Genomic DNA, 22,255 nt, shown 5'->3' with positions numbered 1-22,255 from the left:
CTCTTGTATCAGTTCAGGGGCAGCATCTTCTCGCAGGCAACCAGAGGCAAGAGAGGGCAGAGTGATGCATGAGGCTCTTTTTGTGCCCTTGGCCCAACCAAACAAAAGGCAGGTGTTTCTACATGCCCACAGCTCCATCCTCTTGAGGCAGGAAAATGCACTTGAGGGAGGGGACAGGAGAGGGCCTGGGAAAAGCGTGGCTGGGGGCCAGATAGAAATGCATTGAGGGTCGCTCTGGGACTGAAGTTCTCCACCCATGTCTCAATCCATTCCCAGACTAGTGAAATTCCTCCCCCCCCCCCCAAGATCTGTGGATCTCTTCCACCAGCCAAAGGGCTTTTCCAGCCTTCTTCCCTTGACAGAAAACAGCCGTCTAGTTAGTTGCTGGAGAAATCTCTCTCTGTCTAAGGACCAACATGGGAAGGAAATGGGCTCCGTCTCCAGATTTGGAAAGAAACCTGTCAACAAACCATTTTGCAGTTATATTTTTTTAGTTGCCCTTTTCCCTCTTCGTGTGTCTGTTCCATTTTCCCCCTTGTGTGCTGCTGCTTGTTTGGCCCAGTAATTGTTTGCCAAAAAATAAAATAAAAGGAGCGAGGGGGGTTGCTGCCGTGTGGGCCAAGATTCCTTCCAGAGAACAAAGATGAAAAGGCCAGCGGGGCTTTTTATCAAGCCAGACCAGAGATCGCTACGTGCAAAGGAACAGTTGGATTGATGTTCTATTTTAAGACTTTCTCTCTTTTCCCCTGCCTTCCCCACCCACTTCTTTTCGTGCTCCCTTTCAACTCGGCTGCCTCTGACCTCCATGCCAACTCGGCCTTCATTCCTGGAAGATCGGGATGCCAGTGCAGTAAGTCCCCTTTTCTTCCCCTCTGAACATCACACCATCTTTGTATTGAACGCTTGATGAGTTTTGCCATTCCTTGGGCTCTGGCTCTCCTTCCATCGAAAGTCACGTTTAGAAACTTCAACTCCCCAGAAAAACGTTTCTCCATTCCAGAGTCCAGGAATGTCTGGGCTGGGCTGTCCTGGGATTCAGGCAGGGGACATTTTCAGCCTTATTCAGAGACACCGTTGAACATTGAACCTCATGCCTTCTGCTTGCAAGGCAGCTGCTCTAGCCCTGAGCTTTGGTTCTGTCACTGTTTTTCCTGGATTCTACTCTGCTTAGACCAAGCACCCCCAAACTCTGCCCTCCAGGTGTTTTGGGACTACAACTCCCATGATCCCTAGCTAACAGGACCAGTGGTCAGGGATGATGGGAATTGTAGTCCCAAAACAACTGGAGGGCCAAGTTTGGGGGTGCCTGGCTTAGACCTTCCCTGCCACTTGGATGGTCTTGAGATCCTTGGATTCAGCTTGGTTGGCATCTGCTTTTGCCAACTTGGTTTCCTCTAGGTGTTATGACCCCAGCTCCCATCACCCCCAATATCCCAAGATCCCTACTGGAGGAAGCTGTGGTCCAAAACACTTGGAGGGCACCAGTTTGGCAAAGGTTGCCCATAGCGGGCAATATTTCCCCCTGGGTAGTGGTGGGGATTCCCTGGAGGGGAACCACTGATTTAGGGTGACTTCTCTACTGCTTTTTCTATCCATTTGACTGTTGTCAACAAGAGTGGTTCAGTCTGAGCTTGATGACCTGGGGGATTGGGTGGGTGGAGTGAAGCGAGAAGCCTCCCTCAGCAATTAGGAAGCAATTTCATTGCTGGTAGCTGTTCCATTATCTTGGGTCATCTAATCTTTTGGGAAGGACTTGGGTTATTACGTTGTGTGAGGCAGGGACGTGGAAGGTCAGGCAGTTAACTAAGCTTCTCGAGGATGGCGCCCCCCCCCCTGCTCCCCAGTCGCCATCCATCTGGACATTAATGGTCCTTGATGGAGCTCAGCTTCCAGCTACAGTTATGAGGGCTCCGCTGACTTTCAACACAAAAAGAGAGGCTGTGAGGAGAGCGGGGACAAAGTGGCCCAGACCCTCATTATCATCATCCTTTGAAAATGAGGAAGGATGAGGGAGGGGTCTTTGTAGACTCTGCCTCAGCTATTCTCCACCTCTCAGCTCTAACTGGAGGAGGGGATGTCCCTGAGGCGCAAAGTTCCCCCCCTTTTTATTGATTTTCTGCCATCCGAGGGCTGTCCAGAGGGACCCCATCGGCCCCTCAGAGTGTCAGACGCCATGACAGGGCAGAGCCATCTTGGGAAGATGGTCTTCAGCAGCCCCTCCCCCGAAAGCTCCCATGAAGGGGCTGGGCGGGGGCTGGTGTGGAGTTTCTGGGGGAGCATTTTTGCCAAATTAGGGTGGGGGGGGCACAGTCTTGACACTCATAGATCCATCTCCAGGTTGCTTTGTTCACATTTCCTAACTGGGTTGCTGCAGCAGCAAAAATATTGAGATAGATGTATTCTGAGAAGGGGAGTTTCTTGGCGGCCTGCCTCAGTGGCTCCAGAGGCCCTAATGCGATTCTTCCTCGGGAACCGTGAGCCTTTTCAGCATGACTGGCTGAGAAGAAAAGGCGGCCGGTTGATCCCCAAAGCAGCTTATTGGGGATGCGAGGAGGGAAACATGAACTGCTGGGCTTCTCCCATTCAGAGGAGAAAGAAAGAAGGAGGATGGGGGCTGGCTTAGAGTCACTTTATCTTTAGCAAAAGGCTTTTGCAGGGTGGGGGTGGGGGTGAGGGTTGAGTTCTGTGCAGAAACAAAATGCCCGTAATTTTGGCTACAGAGGCAGGAGATGCCAAGAGGCCAGAATTGTGTTCTGTGCACGGACATGCAGTGGCGGTAAAGTTTAAGCCTGAGCTGCTCCCCCCCCCCCAATCCCTAATTATTAATTAATAAAAATATTTTATTTATGCAAAAAATATAAAGATATACAGCAAAGCAGTTCAGAGCAATAAAAACATATAAAGCCATCACATACTTGCAAAACCTTTATAAAAGCACATTTATTTGGCTGCGAGGGTTCTTCGCCAAACTGGGACCCTCCAGGTGTTTGGAACTACAATTCCCATCAGCCCTTGCTGTGAATGGGGATCATTCCATGCTGTGAATGGGGATGTTGGGTTTCGTAGTACAGAACACCTGGAGGTGCCACTGGGCTGGGGAAAACTGCAATAGGAAGTCCTAGATCTAGAAAGGGGATGAGGGACCACAAATGGAAACAAACTCGCTTCTCCCTTTTAAGATTGGTACACAGGTTCTAAGTCATGTGTCTGAAACAGGCACACAAGTTGGCTATGTGGTATTGTGGTCTTTTGCCTTGGAGGCTGGACTTGGGAGGGTTTAGGGCAGTGGTTCCCAACATGGGTGGTACCACCTCAAGGCGGCGGGGGATAATAACCAGGAGGTGCACTAAGAGGCAAGCGGGCAGCATAACCCCCTCTTCTTTTTCTCCTCCTGTTCTAGAATAACTCCATCTCCCCATCAGAGAGTTTGAGAGCCAGCGAGAAGCACAGGAATCCCACTGACTACAGCATCGATTCCAAGAAGCGGAAAGCGGAGGAGAAGGACAGCATGAGCCGATATGTAAGTCTTGCGGGCCCCTGTTGTGCTCTCCATCTGACCTGGTTTTGGCCAAGGACCATAGATCTCAGGGCGGTTCACAACATCAGAACAAATATGATCACAGCACAAACCTCAAACTGTGACAATCACGAAAGTCACATAATTTTTTCCCCAAGCACAAACATGTCATCTTGCCAAGGGGCAGGCTAATAATGACTCATCCACTACTTTGCAGTAGGCAGAGGGAGTGTCATCCTAGGCAGACCTTGCAGGCTTTAAGGAGGAGGTGTTTTCTGTCTGTCAACGGAGTCACTGCTTCTTGTTTCAGGACAGCGACGGTGACAAGAGTGATGACTTGGTGGTGGACGTCTCCAATGAGGTACGACAGAGTCTGAAACAAGAAGTCCACATTAACCTTATATGGAGATGGAGCAGATTTGCCTGGCTTCATTTAAGTGCATAATCTGTAGAAAAAGAATAAAGAGATTTTTCTCTTGATGCAGAAGTTGTGGGCGTCCAGTGGCTTTACTGTGGGGGTGCTGCATCCAAAATGCTCTGGAAAGAGTGAATGCAGTATAGAATCCTAGGATATCACCACAGTAGGCAATTCCCCACCCCCGTTAGGTCTGTTATCAACTGTAGAGAGTGAATTTTTCTGTGAGAGCAGCAGCAATTTGTTTTATGCTGCTATGTGCCTCAGAATAAGTCTGTAAAGTCTCATAAGTTTGCTAGTCACACACACACACATAAATATGTTTTAGTATACCAAGTAAATGTGTTATGTTAGGGTGTTTTGCAGCCCCCCTCCTCCCTACTTTGGCAAAGGGACTCCACGGTGCCCCTGTTGCTAACAGCCTCCTTGTGTGCCCCGCTCCCCAGGATCCTGCTACGCCTCGGGTGAGCCCTGTCCACTCACCTCCGGAGAACGGGATCGACAAAGCCCGTGGCTTGAAGAAGGATGCCCCCAACAGCCCTGCCTCGGTGGCCTCATCCAGCAGCACCCCTTCCTCCAAGACTAAAGACCTGGGCCATGTAAGTGAAGGCCTTGCAGAAGATGCCTCGGCCCTCTTGGGAATGCTTGTTGAAGGTGGACCTGTGGGGTTGGTTCTCCCTGGAGGAGCAGAAGTCTGGCTTATGAGTGAATGTAGAGAAAGGCAGTGTTGGCGGAGTGATTAGAGTCTTTAACCTAGTGGCACAGCAATAAAGCTGCTAGCCCATTTGCAAAGCCAAGCAGGGTCTGGCATGGTTTCAAATTGGATGGGGGACCACGTGTTGAGATTCCTGCATTGCAGGACTAGATGAGCCTCAGGATCCGTTTTATTTCTACAATTCTATGAAACTAGGAACTGGGAGAGACCAGGGTTCAAAACCCCACTCAGCCATGCAGCTCACTGGGTGACCTTGGGCCATTCCCTGCCTCTCAGCCTAGCCCACCTCACAGGGTTGTTCAGGGGGTTAAACACGTTTGCCACCTTGAGCTCCTTGGAGGAAAAGGTGGCATATAAATGCATGAATCAGACTGTGGAGATCAGGAGTGATCCAATAGACCTGATCACACAGAAGAGGGCCTGGTAATAATTGCTATGGATGGGACCATTTTTGCTGTGCAGATCATTGGTCCAGAAAGCAGCTTTCATTTCGAGCCAGTTTAAAGTCAACAGTCTGGGCCTTTGTTCCCCATCTGTGTGTTGGAAAAGCAAAGAACATGCCTGCCTTGGGGCAATAGTTGGGGGCGCTGGGCACAGAACCCCCACCCAAAGGATCCAAGGGAGATGCTTTACTGATTGGAACATGCTTTGATGTGTAATGTTTGGTAACTCTTTGGCATTTGAGAAGAGCTGCATTGAAGCAAGAGCCAGAACGAATCTTCAACATTTTCCATGTTTGCTAAGAATAAATACAGGAGTCCACATTTGACTAGAGGAATTCAAAACTCCATCTTGGAGTAAACTGAGGAGGGGGGGTTGGTGATACATTTGAGTTATTTGAGGTTTCAGATTTGGTGGCTCTGCTCAGAGAGCTTTCTTCATTTCGGGAATCTCAGCAAATGCAGAAGACTGGCTTTGTTTCAGGATCCTTCGTAGGAAGAAAGCAGAAAGACAAACTTGCCACAGTTTTTGAACTCTTCTAAAATGTCAAATGGAGAATTGGGTTCCTGAGGTAGACCATTGGTCCAGCTCACTTAGTCTTGTCTGCACTGACTGGCAGCAGCCCTCCAGCTTTTCAGGGAGGGGTCTCACCCAGCCGTACCAAGAGATGCTGCTGGGGGTTGAATCTGGGACCTTCTGCATGCAAAGCAGATGCACTCCAGCTGAGCCAAAACCTCCCAAATTCTTTGTTTGCTAAGAGACCCCACAAGCACTTGTGGAATCGATCTTGCTGATGCCAACCCATCTTCCCCAATCTTGTTTTGCACCAGAACGACAAATCTTCCACCCCAGGGCTGAAGTCCAACACCCCTACTCCAAGGAACGATGCCCCAACGCCTGGGACAAGCACCACCCCGGGCCTTCGGCCGATGCCAGGCAAGCCATCTGGAATGGATCCCTTAGGTATGTGGCTCCCATCGCAGGGTTGTTGTGCATGTGGTTCAGGCGTTCGCCACTTCTGCCAAGGCAAAGCAATGTTTGGTGCTAAAAGGAGAGGGCTTAGGTTTTTAATGTTTGCGTGGAATGGACAGGGAACTCCCAGCTTCCTGCTTGTCTGACCCACCTTTCCACCCCTCCCTCTACGAATCTGAGCAGCCTGTCGCACAAGAGAATGTGTAGGCCAGTGGTTAGAATGTAGGACTAGGACAGAGCTTTCTAAACTGTGTGTCGCGGCACATGAGTGTGTCATCTGCGTTGCACAAACGCCCCTCACGCTCCTCCAGGGGCTGGAAAGGGTTTAGTTTAACCTCTGGTTTGTTAGTAAAACTGAATTGCCGTGTCGTGAAATGGCGCATGTCTAAAAAGTGTGTCACCAACATGAAAACTTTGGAAAGCTCTGATCTAGGAGACCAGGATTCAAATCACCGCCCGGCCATGAATGTAATTGGGTGACCAAAGGCCAGTCACTGCCTCTCAGCCTCTCCTACCTCACAGGGCTGTTGCGAGGATAAAAGAGGAGAGAGGAGAAGTCTGTACATAACCCTTGGAAAGGTGAGCGATATAAACGAGCCAAGCCTTCTAGATCAGGCCAGTGGCCCATCTAGTTCAGCATCCTATTCTCAAAGTGGACAACCAGAGACCCCAGAGGGGAGACCCCAAGTAGGACCAGAGCACAAGAGGACTCCCCCCTCCTTTGGTTTCCAGCAACTGGTACTCAGAAGCATTGCTGCGTCCAGCTGTGGAAGCAGAGCATGGCCTTTAAAGCCCTAAACGGCCTGAAGAAGCATCTCCACTTCCATTGCCCAGCCCAGATACTAAGGTCCAGCTCCAAGGGCCTTTGAGCAGTTCCCTCACGGCAAGATGTGAACCTACAGGGAACCAAGCAGAGGGCCTTCTCGGTAGTGGCACCCTCCCTGTGGAACGCCCTCCCATCAGATGTCAAACAGATGAATAATTGACTTTTAGAAGATAATCTGAAGGCAGCCCAGTTCAGGGAAGTTTTTAATGTTTGATTTTTTTGTGTGTGTTTTTAATATTTTGGGAGCCGCCCAGGGTGGCTGGAGTAACCCAGTCAGATAAGTGACATATAAATAAAATAACAACAACAACAATAACTGTTGTTGTTACTTATTATGGCTACTGGCCACTGACAACTCTCCCCAATGAATTTGTCCAATCCTCTTTCAAAGCCATCCAAGTTGGTGACCACAGTCAGCGTTTCTGCCTCCGAGTAATTGATCCACTCACTCTCACACACACACCCTTTCCCTTTTTCTCCTTCTCCAGCATCTGCCCTGAGGACACCCATCTCCATCGCCGGTTCCTATGCCACCCCCTTTGCCATGATGGGGCACCATGAGATGAACGGCTCCCTCACCAGCCCTGGGGCCTACGCTAGCCTTCACAACATCCCGCCTCAGATGACGGCTGCCGCCGCCGCTGCTGCCGCTGCCTATGGCCGGTCGCCAATGGTGAGCTTTGGAGCTGTACGTAAAACCCTTTTAGCTCCTTTTTCAATGGGGGGGGGGCGGTGGGTGAGGGGTGGGTTAACTGCCAGTCCTTCTCCAAAGGGAACTCTGGGAGCTGTAGCTTTGTGAGGGAGATCGCTCTCGGCACCCTTAACAAACTACAGCTCCCAGAATTCTTTGGGGGAAAGGCATGACTGTATATAAAGTGGTATTTGAGTGCTTTAAATGTAGAGTGTGAAAGTTGCCCTAGATGGGCCAATGGTCTGAGGCAGTTTCTGATGCCCCTCTGGGCCTGTTGCCTAGCAGGACCTTCCCAGTTTATCTTTTGCTAGTTCTTCCCTTTCTGGCCCCTGTAGCTCAGTGGTCAGAGCATCTGCCTTGCGTGCAGAAGGTTCCAGGTTCAATTCCTAACATCTCCAGGTAGGGACCCTGGGGAGCCGCTGCCAGTCAATGCAGACAGTACTGAGTGAGATGGACCAATGGTCCAATTCAGTACAAGGCAGCTTTCTGTGTCCCACTCAGTCCATGCTATGTTGGTCCAGTATACCTGAAGGAGTGTCTCCACCCCCATCATTCTGCCCGGACACTGAGGTCCAGTGCTGAGGGCCTTCTGGCGGTTCCCTTGCTGCGAGAAGCCAAGTTACAGGGAACCAGGCAGAGGGCCTTTTCGGTAGTGGCACCCGCCCTGTGGAACGCCCTCCCACCAGATGTGAAAGAGAAAAACAACTACCAGGCTTTTAGGAGACATCTGAAGGCAGCCCTATTTAGGGAATCTTTTAATGTTTAATAGATTTATGGTTTGGATTTATGGACTACTTAAAATGAGGCTGCATTTTAAATTTTAATATTGTATTTTAATCTGTATTTTAATTAATTGTTTTCTTTTCTTTTATGTCTTATTGTAATTTTATTGGTGTTAGCCGCCCTGAGCCCGGTTTTGACTGGGGAGGGCGGGGTATAAATAAAAAATTATTATTATTATTATTATTATTATTATTATTATTATTATTATTATCATCATCATCTGTTGGAAGCAGCCCAGTGTGGCTGGGGAGACCCAGCCAGATGGGTGGGGTATAAATAATAAATTATTATTATTATTATTATTATTATTATTATTATTATTATTATTATTATCATCATCATCTGTTGGAAGCAGCCCAGTGTGGCTGGGGAGACCCAGCCAGATGGGTGGGGTATAAATAATAAATTATTATTATTATTATTATTATTATTATTATTATTATTATTATTATTATTAGCTTGTGGAACAAGGGGGAAGCCCGACTTAAGAATTGGATGCTCATTTTCCTAGCCTTGGAGGAGGGGTCTTTCCCTAACTATCTCCTCTCGTCCCCTGAAAAAAACCCAACTGACCGCAATTCTGTGAGAACTGAATTTCCGCTCCAGTCAGCAGCACTTTGCTGGGTGGTTTCTGTGGGAGCCTGTGAGAGTACATCTTTGTTTCTCCCAGGCTCCTGATGCCTTCACTTTTGTTTGGTTCCCAGGTTGGTTTCGACCCGCATCCGCCGATGAGGACCCCCGTCCTGTCCACCAGCCTGGCGTCCATCCCTGGCGGGAAGCCGTAAGTTAAACCCTCGACCTTCTCCCCCAAAGCGTTCAGTCCACAAGTCTGAAAACCAATTGCCGCCACCTCCAGACAGGGGGCCTACTCTGAGGAAGACCTTGACCCTTTCCTTGCCCATGTAAATATGGCTGCAGGGAGGAGCTCATCTAGGTAGCTTAATACGTCTGCCTGAGTCATAATTAAAATTAATAAAAGAAAAGAAAAAAAAGTCTGAAAACCAAAAAGGAAAACCTCCTTCCCAACTCCAAGTCTAAAATAAGCATGCTGGGGAAAGGGAGCCAGCTAGAGGCACCGGTGGAAGTTTTCGGCGCTGTCTTGGTCTAAAAGAAATTCTGCGAGCACAGCGACGAGGTTTCCGGTTGCAGAAATCCTATTCTCCTCAAATGAAGAGGTAAGCAGAGTTTGAAAAGGGAACAGAAGTGTTGGTGTTCCCGTGGGATGTTCCTCGTGGTTGTTTTGGCACCATCCACACTTGCATAGCATTGCGACAGTTAGGCGATGTGATGTCTTAATTAATCCCTGGGACTGCTGCTAATTTTTGTTTATTACCTGCCCTTCACCCTAAGGTCCCGATGGTGAGTTACAGCATTAAAACACAATATTGAAAACAATTTAAAAACAACTTCCAAGCATGAAAGTAAGGCAGGGTGCTAAAAATGTGCACTGAAAGCGGCAGAATGAAGGTGCCAGGGGCCACCTGTGTGGGGAGCGAGTTTCACAGCATAGGGGCCACTACTAAGAAGGTCATCTCCTGGAGACAACTAAGAAGGGCCCCTTCTGCCAATCTCAGTTCCCAATAGGGCCCGTAGGGAAGGAGGGGGTCTTTCATATATTTGGGGCCTGAGTTGTTTAGAGCAGGCATCCCCAAACTTTGGCCCTCCAGATTTTTTGTATTACAATTCCCATCTTCCCCGACCACTGGTCCTGTTAGCTAGGGATCATGGGTGTTGTAGGCCAAAACATCCGGAGGGTCGCAGTTTGGGGATGCATGGTTTAGAGCTTTAAACACCAGTGAGAACACTTTGAGTTGAGTCCGGAAATCAGTTGGCAACTGCTAGGAAGGGTAGACTACACCAGCCTAGGGGACGGTTGGGGTGTAGCAGACAAGAGCATCAAAAGAACCTGGCTGGTGGGTGGTGGTGGTGATGATGATGATATTTTATTATTTATATCCACCCATCCGGCTGGGTGGCTTACAGCATATGTGAAAACATAATAAAACATCAAACATTTAAAAACAGTATCTTATACAATACAGTGGTACCTCGGGTTGCAAACGCTTCAGGTTATAAACTCCGCTAACCCAAAATAGTACCTCGGGTTAAGAACTTTGCTTCAGGATGAGAACAGAAATCGTGCTCCAGCGGCACGGCAGGAGCAGGAGGCCCCATTATCTAAAGTGGTGCTTCAGGTTAAGAACAGTTTCAGGTTAAGAACGGACCTCTGGAACGAATTAAGTTCTTAACCAGAGGTACCACTGTAGAAAAGCCAGCATGATACAGCAGATAAGTGTTGAATTTAGACTTATCATCACCTCTCAAGACTAGACTGCTACGGTGCAAGACCCTTTAATGAAGGGCTGCAAAGAAGCCTGAGGATTAAAATAATTCTCTTACACTTCTTCCTGCCTTGGATGCCTCTGAACTCTGTACTACATACTCCCTTTAAAATAGAGGCATAAGCTTTCATGGAAGCCGCGGTCACTATCAGCTTTTTTAGGCTGGAAAAGAAGAAATCTAAACTAGGTTCTGAGACCAGGCCAAAGGGTCCAGCATCGGGTCCAGTATCCTGTTCTCACCATGGCCAACCAGATGCCTCAATGGGAAGCCTACAATCAGGCCATGAATGCAACCTCAGTGCCCAGTGCCCTCCGCACTTGTCTTTCCCAGCAACTGGTCTTCAGAGCCCTCATTCCCCACCACCAGCAGCCAGTCTCAGCGCCCCTTCTCTTGTCTCCTCCCTAGAGCCTACTCCTTCCACGTGAGTGCCGATGGGCAGATGCAACCCGTCCCATTTCCTCACGACGCCCTGGCTGGCCCCGGCATCCCCCGGCATGCCCGTCAGATCAACACGCTGAGCCATGGCGAGGTGGTATGTGCTGTGACCATCAGCAACCCAACCCGCCACGTGTACACCGGTGGGAAAGGATGTGTGAAGATTTGGGATATCAGCCAGCCTGGCACCAAGAGCCCCATCTCCCAGCTGGATTGCTTGGTAAGCGGCGGGAACGGACGGCCCTCCTCTCAAGTCCAAGGAGCCTTTGTTCTTTGGGTCCATGACTCAAAAGCCACCGACTGAGGATTTTCCATGTCAGCAGCCGGCCTTAGGGAACTCAGTCTGGGTTCTTTGCGCCTTCATTTGTTTCTCCATGTATTATAATTGATTTATATATAAACATTATAAATGCACACGAACAATAGCAATATTTGCATGGGTCACATATAAGCTCGCTATATTTGGAAATGGCATATATTTCAGAGGACATTTACCATGCTCAATGCAACCTCTTCCTTATTTATCTCAAGAATGTAATAATTTTCTAAGTCGAAGAGCGGGAAGTCAACTTTTTGGAAAAACTGTATTAAACTTGATGTAATTTGGCACTGATTTGTTAAAAATTTGGAAAACTAATCAATATTATTTGGCAAAAAGTGAAAATGTAATAATATTCTTGCATCTGATTAATCATGTCTCGATTTAAAAAATCAGATTATGGTAATAGAATTAATATTTTGCTCAAGCTGCCTAACTCAGCACCCAGAGTCCATTTTGCTCTGGGAATTTTTTTTTTCTTTTAAATTGCTAAGAGAACCTCCCCCTATATGTATCTGGAATGGTCAAATGTTCCAAAGTTACCTAGTTGAACAATGTGGACTCTGTTTGCATGGAGTTAGGAGCAGGGCTGTCACTGACGTTATGTTTTCCTGCCCCCAGAACAGGGACAACTATATCCGCTCCTGCAAGCTCCTCCCAGACGGGCGCACACTGATTGTGGGGGGTGAGGCCAGCACCCTCACCATCTGGGACCTGGCCTCCCCCACCCCCAGGATCAAGGCAGAGCTGACCTCCTCCGCCCCCGCCTGCTATGCCTTGGCCATCAGCCCGGACGCCAAAGTCTGCTTCTCCTGTTGCAGCGACGGCAACATTGCTGTTTGGGATCTCCATAACCAAACACTGGTCAGGTGAGCTGCTCCAAAATTCAGGGTCCTGGTGGTAAGGAAGGGCTTTCAAATAAGTCTTGGGTAGATGGGGAAGGAGATTCTGCAGGAAGCACCTGTCCAAATGAAACCAAGGGATTCAAAGAGCTGCATTCTTGCACCACGTTCTGTTCACCCTTTGCTCTGGAAGAGCGGACGCCTGTTGTTAAGGGGGAAGGGTCACAGCTCAGGGGTAGAGCACCTGCTTCACATGCAGAAGGTCCCCAGCATCTGTGCTCTGCCTCCACAGCTGGAGGCAGCAATGCTTCTGAATATCAGTTGTGGAGACCACAGGAGGAGAGAGGGCTCTTGTGCTTGGGTCTGTTGCTGTCCCATTGAGGCAACTGGTTGGCCACTGTGGGAGCAGAATGCTGGACTTGATGGGCCCCCTTTGGCCTGATCCTGCAGGCCCTTCCTGCAGGGAATGTCCCCCATCTGAGACCCTGGGGAGTTGCTGCCAGATCCTGTAGACTGCACTAAGCTAGCTGGGCCCAGTGCTCTGACTGAACTTCCTGTGTTCTGGGACCTCTTTTACTGTATATTCCTGCGTATAAGACTACTTTTTAACCCAGGAAAATCTTCTCAAAAGTCGGGGGTCGTCTTATACGCCGGGTCGTATTGCTTTTATGGCGAGTATATCCCAAACTCTATATTGTAACTGGAAAAGTTGGGAGTCGTCTTATACACCGGAATATACGGGTAAGCTTCCTGGCTTCCTAAGTTGTCATCCCCCACCCCAATATGCTCAGCTCAGGTCCTTACCTGCAACCCAAATGCAGGATTCCTCAGCAGCTGTGTCTATCAAGCCTTCCCTTTCCAAATAACTGGAAGCTGGAGATAAGGACCTTTGGGACCCAGACAGTAGAGGTTTAAATTCCCCCCCTCTCACAATAAAATGGGAAGCTGCCTGACACTGAGTCCAACCATTGGTCCATCTAGCTCAGTATTGTCTACACCAGGCACCCCCAAACTTCGGCCCTCCAGATGTTTTGGACTACAATTCCCATCTTCCCTGACCACTGGTCCTGTTAGCTAGGGATCATGGGAGTTGTAGGCCAAAACATCTGGAGGGCCGCAGTTTGGGGATGCCTGGTCTACACTGACTGCCAGTGGGTCTCCAGGGTTTTCAGTCAAGATTCTCTCCCTGCCCTACCTAGAGATTCTGGGGATTGAATCTAGGGCTTGCTGCTTGCAAGGCAGATCCTGCACTGGTGAACTTACAGCCCTTCTCCTAAATGTTGGTTGGTTGGTTGGTCTGAATGTTGGTTTTCTCTCTCAGGCAATTCCAAGGCCACACAGACGGTGCCAGCTGCATTGACATCTCCCACGACGGCACCAAGCTCTGGACGGGAGGCCTGGACAACACAGTGCGGTCCTGGGATCTCCGGGAAGGCAGGCAGCTGCAGCAGCACGACTTCACCTCCCAGGTAAGCCGGTGTGGGACTCCCTCAGCCTTTTCTCCTAGAGGCAGCAACCCTCCAGGAACTGCCCTGCTCAGGATGGAGGGCTTCCTTAAGAAGCAACTCTGAAGACCATACCAAGATCCCCGCTGGACCCAGGCCAAAGGGGGCCCATCTAGTCCAGCATCCTGCCCTCTCAGTGGCCCACCAGATGCCCCAATGGGAAACCCGCAAGCAGGACCCGAGTGCAACAGTGTCTCTCTCCACTTGGGATGCTCTGAAACCGGCATGCAGAGGCGTTCGGCCTCCCGACAAGGGGAGGCTTTGAGCAGAGAAAAAGCCTGGACAAGGGGGACAGAAAGCTCAGAGCATCTGGTGTGCTCACTAGCAAAGCTTGGCAGTGTTACTCCTTACCAACTTTCATAGTGGTATCTCTTGGACCTGCAAGCCTCAGGATGAACAGTCCAGGCAACCTGAGTGAGTTCCTATCCCTATCTCTCAGCTGGACCTCACACATGAGCCTTCATGGGGCACTTTGGGAACTTGCTGCTGAGCTGGAAACGATGGCATCTTTCTGATGTCTAGGGGAGTTTCTGTGCAACCCTGACAAGGATATTCTCTGCTGCTGGGAGTCTCTCCGTGCTAGGCTGTGCTCAAATTCTGAAGGCCAGGAAAGGAAAGGGGAGCCTTTGCACCCCTACATTTGCTTCTCCTGCTGCAGTTGCAGACATAACCCCACACACCCAGCTCCAGTTGCTGGTGAGAATTGACTTGGAACGCATTTGTAGGACAGCTGAGGTTTTGAGCAGCTTGATCCACGGCAGGGATCTCAACCCACTTAAGTGCTGGAGGTGAGAGGGCACTCCGTGCTTGAGAAGGAGCCCTTAAATAGTTGGGGAACACTTCTGGAAATCTATCTAGGACAACGGTTCTAAAGTGGGGCTGCACCACCCCCTGAGGGGGCTAAGAGTCAAGGGGGTGGCAAGATGACACTGGAGGTGTAGCTGGTATCCCTGGACCAAGTCCATCAATTTTGTCGACTGAATTTAAACTCAGTAGTTTGAATTGGATTTTGAATAAATGTGCAATTATTGTTTTGGATTTTATTGTGCTATTACGTACCTTCCTTAGTGGGTCGGGCAAAGCGCTATTCTGAATAATGCTTTTGGTAGAGTAGGGGGCACTGGGGATGAGTTTATAGAACCAAGGGGGTGGGGGCCCCAAAAAAGTTTGGGACCCACTGGGTTAGGAGATGGTTTGATCTGCAAGCCAGAGGAGCTGCCTGCTTATCAATGGGGTGTGTTGAAGGAGGTGGGTCTTGAATGTGCAGCGGCCTCAGGGCCCTGAGTGGAGAACCCTCTTCCTCCAGTTCCCCAACTCTTACCAGTGTACAACTTCTCTTCCTTCCACTTGCCATATACAATCGGATTGAATTTTAAAGCTTGCGTGTATGTGTGTGTCCTCCCAAGCAGACTTCAGTGTGGTTGCTTCCTGGAGGAGATGCCCCTTTCAGACCTGCTCTCCTTTCTTCCCCACAGATCTTCTCGCTGGGCTACTGCCCCACAGGGGAATGGCTGGCTGTGGGCATGGAGAGCAGCAACGTGGAAGTTCTTCACCACACCAAGCCGGACAAATACCAGCTCCACCTTCACGAGAGCTGCGTCCTGTCGCTGAAGTTTGCCTACTGCGGTAAGGGGCCCAGAATATCAACGGAGTTAGTTGCCTCTTTCTTGGGGAAGGGCCTGCAGAGTCTGAGGTGTCCCAGATTCAATCCTCAGTGTATCTGCACCAAGAAAGGTCCCCCTTCTCTCTCTCTCTGAGACTCTGGAGAGCCCTCTGCCCTGTCCAAATAGAGGGGACTGGGTTTGATAAACCACAGACTCAGTGCAAAGCAGCTGCCCAAATGGCGCTTGCTTGCTAAGAGACGAGTTAATCGTCATGGGAGGTGTGTTGTAGGGAGCCCCATAGGGAGGGGTGAATGCTGGTCTGCTCCTTACCTTAATTTCTGGGGAGATTCCTAGTTGGGTGGCAGGCAGGAGGTATGGGAGAGCAACATCAGAACAGGTCTTGACCTGATGGAGTTGCTTGCTTTTTGTTTATTTGCCTCCTTTTCTTCCATGGTGGAACCTGAGATGTGGCTGCTGTTGTGAGTTAGAGCAGCCTCTTCCCACCTAGGGCCCTCCAGATGTTTGGGACGTCAACTCCCACCAGATCCAGCCAGCCCTAGGGTGCTAGGGCTTATGCAAGTTGTGGTCCAAAACGTCTGGAGGGCACCAGGTTGGGGAAGGATGTCATAGAATACCTATGTTGTAGGAGAGTATGAACCCATTACTGCCATTTACAAAAGTTAGATTGGGGTGGTGGACAAAGTGGTAAATCGGAGTCAACCAGTCCATCTCTGGGTGATTTTTGGTAGATCTGCAAGGATTTCCCATGGTTTTACAATGGCAACATGTAAATGACCCCCCATTCCCTGGGAGTAAATTCTACTGCTGAAGTGAAGGAAGCTTTGGGGTAAGCAGGAGTGAAGGTTTTTTGGGGTCCAGTTCAGTTCTAGTCCCCAAAAGCAAAATCTTGGGCCCATAATTATTTAATTCCAAGTGTTACGCCTTTTGTACCTTGCCCTGGTTGGTAGACCTTTTTTATTTCTTTATATCATTGTTATCCTACCTTTCCTCCAAGGAGCTCAAGGTGACATACATAATTCTCCTCCTTGCTGTTTTACAACAACCCTGTGAGGGAGGTTAAGTGACTGGCTCAGTCATTAAGTGAGCTTCATGGCTTAAGTGGGGATTTGAACCCAGGTCTCCTAGGCCCTATTCTGACACACTTAACCACTATACCACATTGACTCTTGGTGGTTCTAGTTAAAAAAAAAAAAGAGACCCCACAAGTCTTCCCTCTCCTATGTTAAATCCTACTGAGAGCTGAATTTCCTGGTTGAGATTTTTCTAGGGTTTCTAGGGATCACGTCACTGGATTCTGTCACTATTCTGACCTCCTTTCTGACCTGGAAGAATTGAAACTCTGCTTTGTGTGCCTTTAGGGAAGTGGTTTGTGAGCACCGGGAAAGATAACCTCCTCAATGCTTGGAGGACTCCCTATGGAGCAAGCATATTCCAGGTAAGGGTCATTCCTGCTACCAGGATCCAAGTCCTGCCTTGGGTGCCATCTGAATTGAAAGGGGATGGATTCTACCACTCCATCTTGGTGCCAAGACGCCAGCTGGAAAGTGTGACTTGATGGGACAGGAAACAGCACCTCTGAGCACGAGCAGAGTGCTTTCCCCCCTGTTAACTTGAGTAACAAGATCAGGGGTGGAGTGGGGCGTGAGTTGTTACAGACCTTGGAAGGCAAAGTGGAGCTGAAGCAAATTGGCTGGGTTGATGAAGGACTGACGGAAAGGAGTAGGGTTGTAAACAGAGCCAGAGGGTGCAGGATACCTCCCTTCCTCCTCCTCCTCCTTGAGGCCCTTGGCAAGCCCTGCAGGTGAGGGGAGGGTTTGATCCATTGCAGCAGCATTGACAGATGTGTTTGTAGTTGCTCAGTTCTATCATCTGCATCCACCAGCACTGTCCAGAACGACACAGCCACCACCAGCACGGTCTAACCCAGGGAACCCAAACCTTACTGGGGACCCCAGTTCTAGCTCTTGTGTCCCATTGAGCCCCATCCTCAACGTTTCCACCACGTTTCTGATACGTCACTTATACCCTTATTGTCTCTTAGTATTGATAGATCTTGACATGTGACACCCCTAAGCGTTTGCTGAAGCTGATTAAAGCCCTGCTCTGTTTCCCTTTCCCTTTCTTTTCCTGCCTCCAGTCGAAAGAATCTTCTTCTGTCTTGAGCTGCGACATTTCGGCGGACAACCAGTACATCGTCACGGGCTCGGGGGACAAGAAGGCCACGGTCTACGAGGTGATCTACTGAGCCCAGGGGATTCTGCAGGGCCACCACACTCCAAGCAGACTGCGATCCGACCAGGCGGTGGTCGGGACTCCAGCAGGCAGATGGAGAGTGCCTGAGCACGTTCCCATGATGCTCTCTGTTGTGGAAGCTGCGCCACCTGGCTGTGGGGCTGGGGGAGATCTTCCGTCACCCTCTTGGGGTTGCTGCTGCTCTGGTGGCGATTGAGACCTTGGCGCTTGGTCCAGCTGTGCGGGATTTTGCAAACGTCTTCTCCGGAGACCTCAGCTGGCTTGTGGTTTTTCCTGGTTTTTAACTTCTTGGTTCTCATGCCTGTGATCTCGGGAAGCAAACTCTGGACCAGATTTGCTTCCCGGCAGAGACTCTTCCTCCTTTGTCTCTCCGTAAGACTTGTGGGAAATGTAAATAGCGGACGAGTTTTAATACGGTGGGGGACTCCTCCTGGCCTCGGGGGCCAGCTCTGTATTTTTTTTTCTCTCCTTACTTTGGTCTGCTGTAACTGTATTCCACTGGGGTTTTGCTTTTTGGTTTTGGTGGCCATCTTTCTCCTGCCCCCCCCTTCCAAACCCTCATTTGGTAGAGAGACTCTGCTGACCCACCACTTGCCCCCAGCGGGAGCGAAATTGCCCTCCAACACCCCATCTTCTATTGCCGTACCTGTGAAGCATCCGCTGTCTCTTTTTCCAAGACCCGAGCCCTTGTCCGGATTGCAACCTTCAGCCGCTGACGGGCGGCAGCAACGGAACAATCCCCACCGTCTTCTATAGGGATTCTTCTTTTTATTTTTTAAAAGCACTTCCGTCTTTGGAGCGAAGCAATGAGAGGTCCGTGTCCGGATAGGTTTTGGACCCCACCATGCCTGTCACATGCGGCCTTCAGGCCTAGATGCTGAGGAAGGGGTTTCAAGAAAGCAACGTTCAACAATATGCTCAGGGAGCCAGAGAGAAAGAAAGAAAAAAGATAATAGCAACTTGTGTGGGCTTTTTTATTTTATTTTAAACACTCCAATGAAAGTAAAAGTGATAGAGATGGTAACGTTTAAATGCAGGTTGTTGTTGTTTTTAAAAAGTTTACTAACACGAAGCGATTTCTGTGCGACGGGGACTGGGGGTGGCGTTGGCATCTAGTGGGGGTTTCGTGTGGCTTTGGCAAATCTTCCCTCTCCCAGCCTCTTGGATCAAGTGAAAGTGGGAGGGGAGGAGGAGGGAGACTCGCCCTCCTGAGGTTTTTTGTACTAAAGGAGAAAATAAAATTTAAACACGGGAAAAAATCTACGTATTTGTGTAGCAGAAGATCTTGCCCTGTAATGTAGCATATGGAAGAGAATTTTTATACCACATTTTTATGGATTATTTTTTAATTTTTGATTTTGATCTGGTTTAAGAAAAAAAATACAAAACACTATGGCTTAAAAGATGAAAAAAACTACCTGTTTTTATTAAAGGCCATGCCGGTGCATAAAGGACGATGGAGTGGAGAGAGCTTCTTTTCCTGCTTGTTCTTTTCTTTGGTGGACTGTGCCTTTCAGGGTGGGGGGTGGGGGTGTTCCTTAGCTCTAGGTTGGAACCTGGATGGAGTGGAAGGGAAGTCTCTGAATTGGCAGTGGTGCAGAAATTGTTAGGGTGTGCTTTGATTGTGGTGGTGCTTTTAAATTGCAACTGGTATCCCAGCAGAATTGTAGAGGACCCCAAGGGTCATCTATTCCAACCCCCTGCAATGCAGGTCAGTTCAACAGCAACAGCAAATAACTTAGGGGGCCCTTTACCATTGTGTGCCTTCTCTTCTGTTCCATACTCGAGTCTTTGTGAACCTGGGTGTTTTTTTTTTAAAGGAAGCTCCCACTGCTGTGCCCCCTCCATCTGTCACTTGAGGCCATTGCCTCCCTCTGCTTACTAATAGAGCCAGCTCTGCTTTAGAGATCACGCAGGAAGGTGCCTTATGCAGTCCATTGATCCATTTAGCTCAATAGTCTATGGCAGTGGTTCCCAAACTTTCCCCGGCTAGAAGAGGAAAGAGCAGAGCAACCACCCACATTTCCAATAAAATATACCGCAGTGAAAGGTGAAGTCTGAGTTGTAGGTGAGAAAGGAGCAAGGGGGCTGGAACTATGTCCAGGGAGAAGCCCCTACCCAGAAATCCCCCAATAGCCTTAGCAAGGAATGAAGATGGATTTGTGGGCTGGGAGTGGCACGGTCTGTGCAGAGGGTTTTGGATCTGCCAGTTCCCTCCAGTCTTCTGCCCTTTATGAGCAGATTCATCACTGCTATAAACTTTGCTCAGTCAGCACTTTTGGAAAGGTTATATTTATGGATAACCTAAATCCATTTTCCATTATTTCAAAGGCCCTTTCTGCCTATGTCTCTTTGGGGTCTTATTGCAGCTTTTGAGAACTCTGAGCACTAATTCCTCTTTATCATGTTTTGTTTTGTTTTTTAAGGATGTTTTTAGCTCTTCAAGATGCTCTGTGTGGGGTGATACAACTCTAAAATAACATGGGATGGAGCAAAACACGTGGCTCTTGAGAGTTTCAACACTTAACTTGGAAGGCGAGTTGTAGGATAATCTATCTCTTTTAATGAACTGAATCAGGAAGGATAGAGTCCTGGTTTTTAATTTTATTAATCTATGGTAAGCTGCCTTGGACATTGGTTACGAGTGGAAAGGTGTCATCAGGATTCACAAAGAGAGTTCAAATAACAACTGTACTGTATTCCAAAACTGAGCTACAATTCCCAGAGTGGTTGAACAGTCAAACCCTCTTCCCAGGGAATTTTGGAAATTGTAGCGCTGTGAAGGGCATGGAGGCCTCCCAACAACACCTGGAACCGTTGCCCAAACTACAGTTCCCATAATTCTATGGGGGAGTTCTAGTGCTAAAAATGTATGGCGGGAATGTGGCCAGAGGGACAGAAAGAGGAGGAGGAGAGCTGAGAACAGTGCCTTGGTCCAAATTTCAGGATCCCTACCCATTTCTGGCAGTCGTTGACACACTCTGAGCATCATAGCCAGCCTCTCCCCCAATAGACACGAAGCTCTAAAATAACAGGTCATTAATATCCCAGTCAATTGTGTGGCTTGTTAAGGCTTCATTTCCGGAAAAGGTCTGACAGTGGCTTCATTTGATACAAGCTGTTATGTCAGGCAACAGTGGGGGAATAGATCTGTGACGCTCAAGCGATTCCAGGAAACGGTTCTGAGGGCAGGTCAACAGATGGCGTTGCGGGTAGGCTGAAACCTTCACCAAACCAGGCATGGACCCCCAAAAGAAGGTGGGTGGCTAAGCACCGGACAAGCCACATTCCATGGCTAATGAACCATGTTGGTGAGGATGGATTTAAAGATCTCCAGGGCTCGTGGGAGGCAAAAGGAATATGGACATTCATCCCATCTTGTTCAGAAAGTGCTTGTAGAGATGGGCCTGGAGAGACTTCAATAGAGCCGGTGTGCGGTAGCGGACCTGGGAGCAAACAAGGTTCAAATCCCCTTACTCACTGGGTGACCTGCGTAATATACTTCACAGGGCCTAGGCCTCAAGGAGCAATTCATGGTGGCCGCTTCGCTGCAACAAGAGGTGGAGAAACGGATGGGGAAGAGTCTTGTTAATGCCAGAACTGAGAGCACCCCGTGCAGCTGAATGCTGGAAGGTTCACACAGTGCATAGTTAAGCAATGGTTGCTCCCACAAGGAGGTGCGGGATGGGGCAAATTAAATGAGGGCTGGGCAAATTGGTGGAGCAGAAGGCCATCAATGGCTCCTAGCCACAGTGGCTGGGTTCTGCCTCCACTATCGGGATGTTCCTGAGTACCACTTGCGGGGAATCTCAGGTGAGCAAGGTGATGTTGCTCTCAGGTCCTGCTTGCAGGTTTCCCATGGGGGCATCTGTGGCTGCTGTAAAAACAGGATGTTGGACTCTGCAGGCCTTTTCTTTGGTTCTTGGGGTCCCAGGGAGGAGCTTCTGCGTTTGGCTAGTGCTGCTGGCAGTCAGCAAAATGGGTGGAAGGCAGCTCTGCAGGCAGGCAGGTGGGCTGAGAGCACACAAGGATTTGACACCCACCCTTGAGGCACTGCTTGCCTAACAGATGGGCCGGCCCACATTTCGTTTTGGGTGAAATGTCTGCTCCATCCACAGCCTGCATGGATATTTGCGGCCTCTCCCGATGGCATCTCTATGCAGAGTAGTCCTCTGTGCCTTTTAATGTCACCTGTCCCCTCCCCCCCCAAAGAAAATTAACCCAGCGGAGTGCACAATGGCAGCATCACCTCCCTGCCGCTCTTGCAGCCATGGTGGCTCCTGGAGCAGATGGCAGGAGGCAGCTTGGTGTACGCTGTCAGCTGCTGCTCTCTTGAGTTGACATGGCAGCGTGCAAAATTTTGTTGGTCTTCTCCCCCCCCCCAAATCACTTCATCTGTTCCACTGCTGCATCCCACCCGTTTTTATTACTGTAATTAAATTATAATGAACGATTGCGCAGTGCCATTGTCTGCAATGGCAGGGGGAATTTCTATGCATTCCACACTCCATCTAACAAACACATCCAGTTCTATTTCCTGGGTTGAGGGTTGCTGGCATGCCGTAATGGCAGA

At 49.3% G+C, this 22,255-nt stretch overlaps 1 protein-coding gene across 7 annotated transcripts in view; it reads left to right on the top strand.

The window, feature by feature from the left end:
* The window catches only part of TLE3 (TLE family member 3, transcriptional corepressor), a 50,501-nt gene extending 31,364 nt beyond the window's left edge, over positions 1–19,137 (top strand). For 4 of the 7 annotated variants that reach the window (XM_035130883.2, XM_035130882.2, XM_035130880.2 and 1 more), the window contains exons 8-20: positions 834–850; positions 3,401–3,520; positions 3,828–3,878; positions 4,379–4,531; positions 5,919–6,051; positions 7,375–7,574; positions 9,065–9,141; positions 11,109–11,358; positions 12,079–12,326; positions 13,621–13,768; positions 15,280–15,430; positions 16,788–16,864; positions 17,567–19,137. In XM_035130883.2, the coding sequence (XP_034986774.1) occupies positions 834–850; positions 3,401–3,520; positions 3,828–3,878; positions 4,379–4,531; positions 5,919–6,051; positions 7,375–7,574; positions 9,065–9,141; positions 11,109–11,358; positions 12,079–12,326; positions 13,621–13,768; positions 15,280–15,430; positions 16,788–16,864; positions 17,567–17,674 (1,733 nt within the window). In that variant the 3' untranslated portion in view covers positions 17,675–19,137. The remainder of the gene's footprint in view (positions 1–833; positions 851–3,400; positions 3,521–3,827; positions 3,879–4,378; positions 4,532–5,918; positions 6,052–7,374; positions 7,575–9,064; positions 9,142–11,108; positions 11,359–12,078; positions 12,327–13,620; positions 13,769–15,279; positions 15,431–16,787; positions 16,865–17,566) is intronic. The other 3 variants (XM_035130885.2, XM_035130884.2, XM_035130881.2) reach the window with 1 other exon arrangement.
* The last annotated feature ends 3,118 nt before the right edge of the window (positions 19,138–22,255 follow it).

Source organism: Zootoca vivipara, chromosome 14, assembly GCF_963506605.1.
Source record: "Zootoca vivipara chromosome 14, rZooViv1.1, whole genome shotgun sequence".
In the NCBI taxonomy this organism is placed as follows: Eukaryota; Metazoa; Chordata; class Lepidosauria; order Squamata; family Lacertidae; genus Zootoca; species Zootoca vivipara.
The sequence above is the reverse complement of the archived record's forward strand: the minus strand, read 5'-3'. Positions and strand labels throughout refer to the sequence as shown.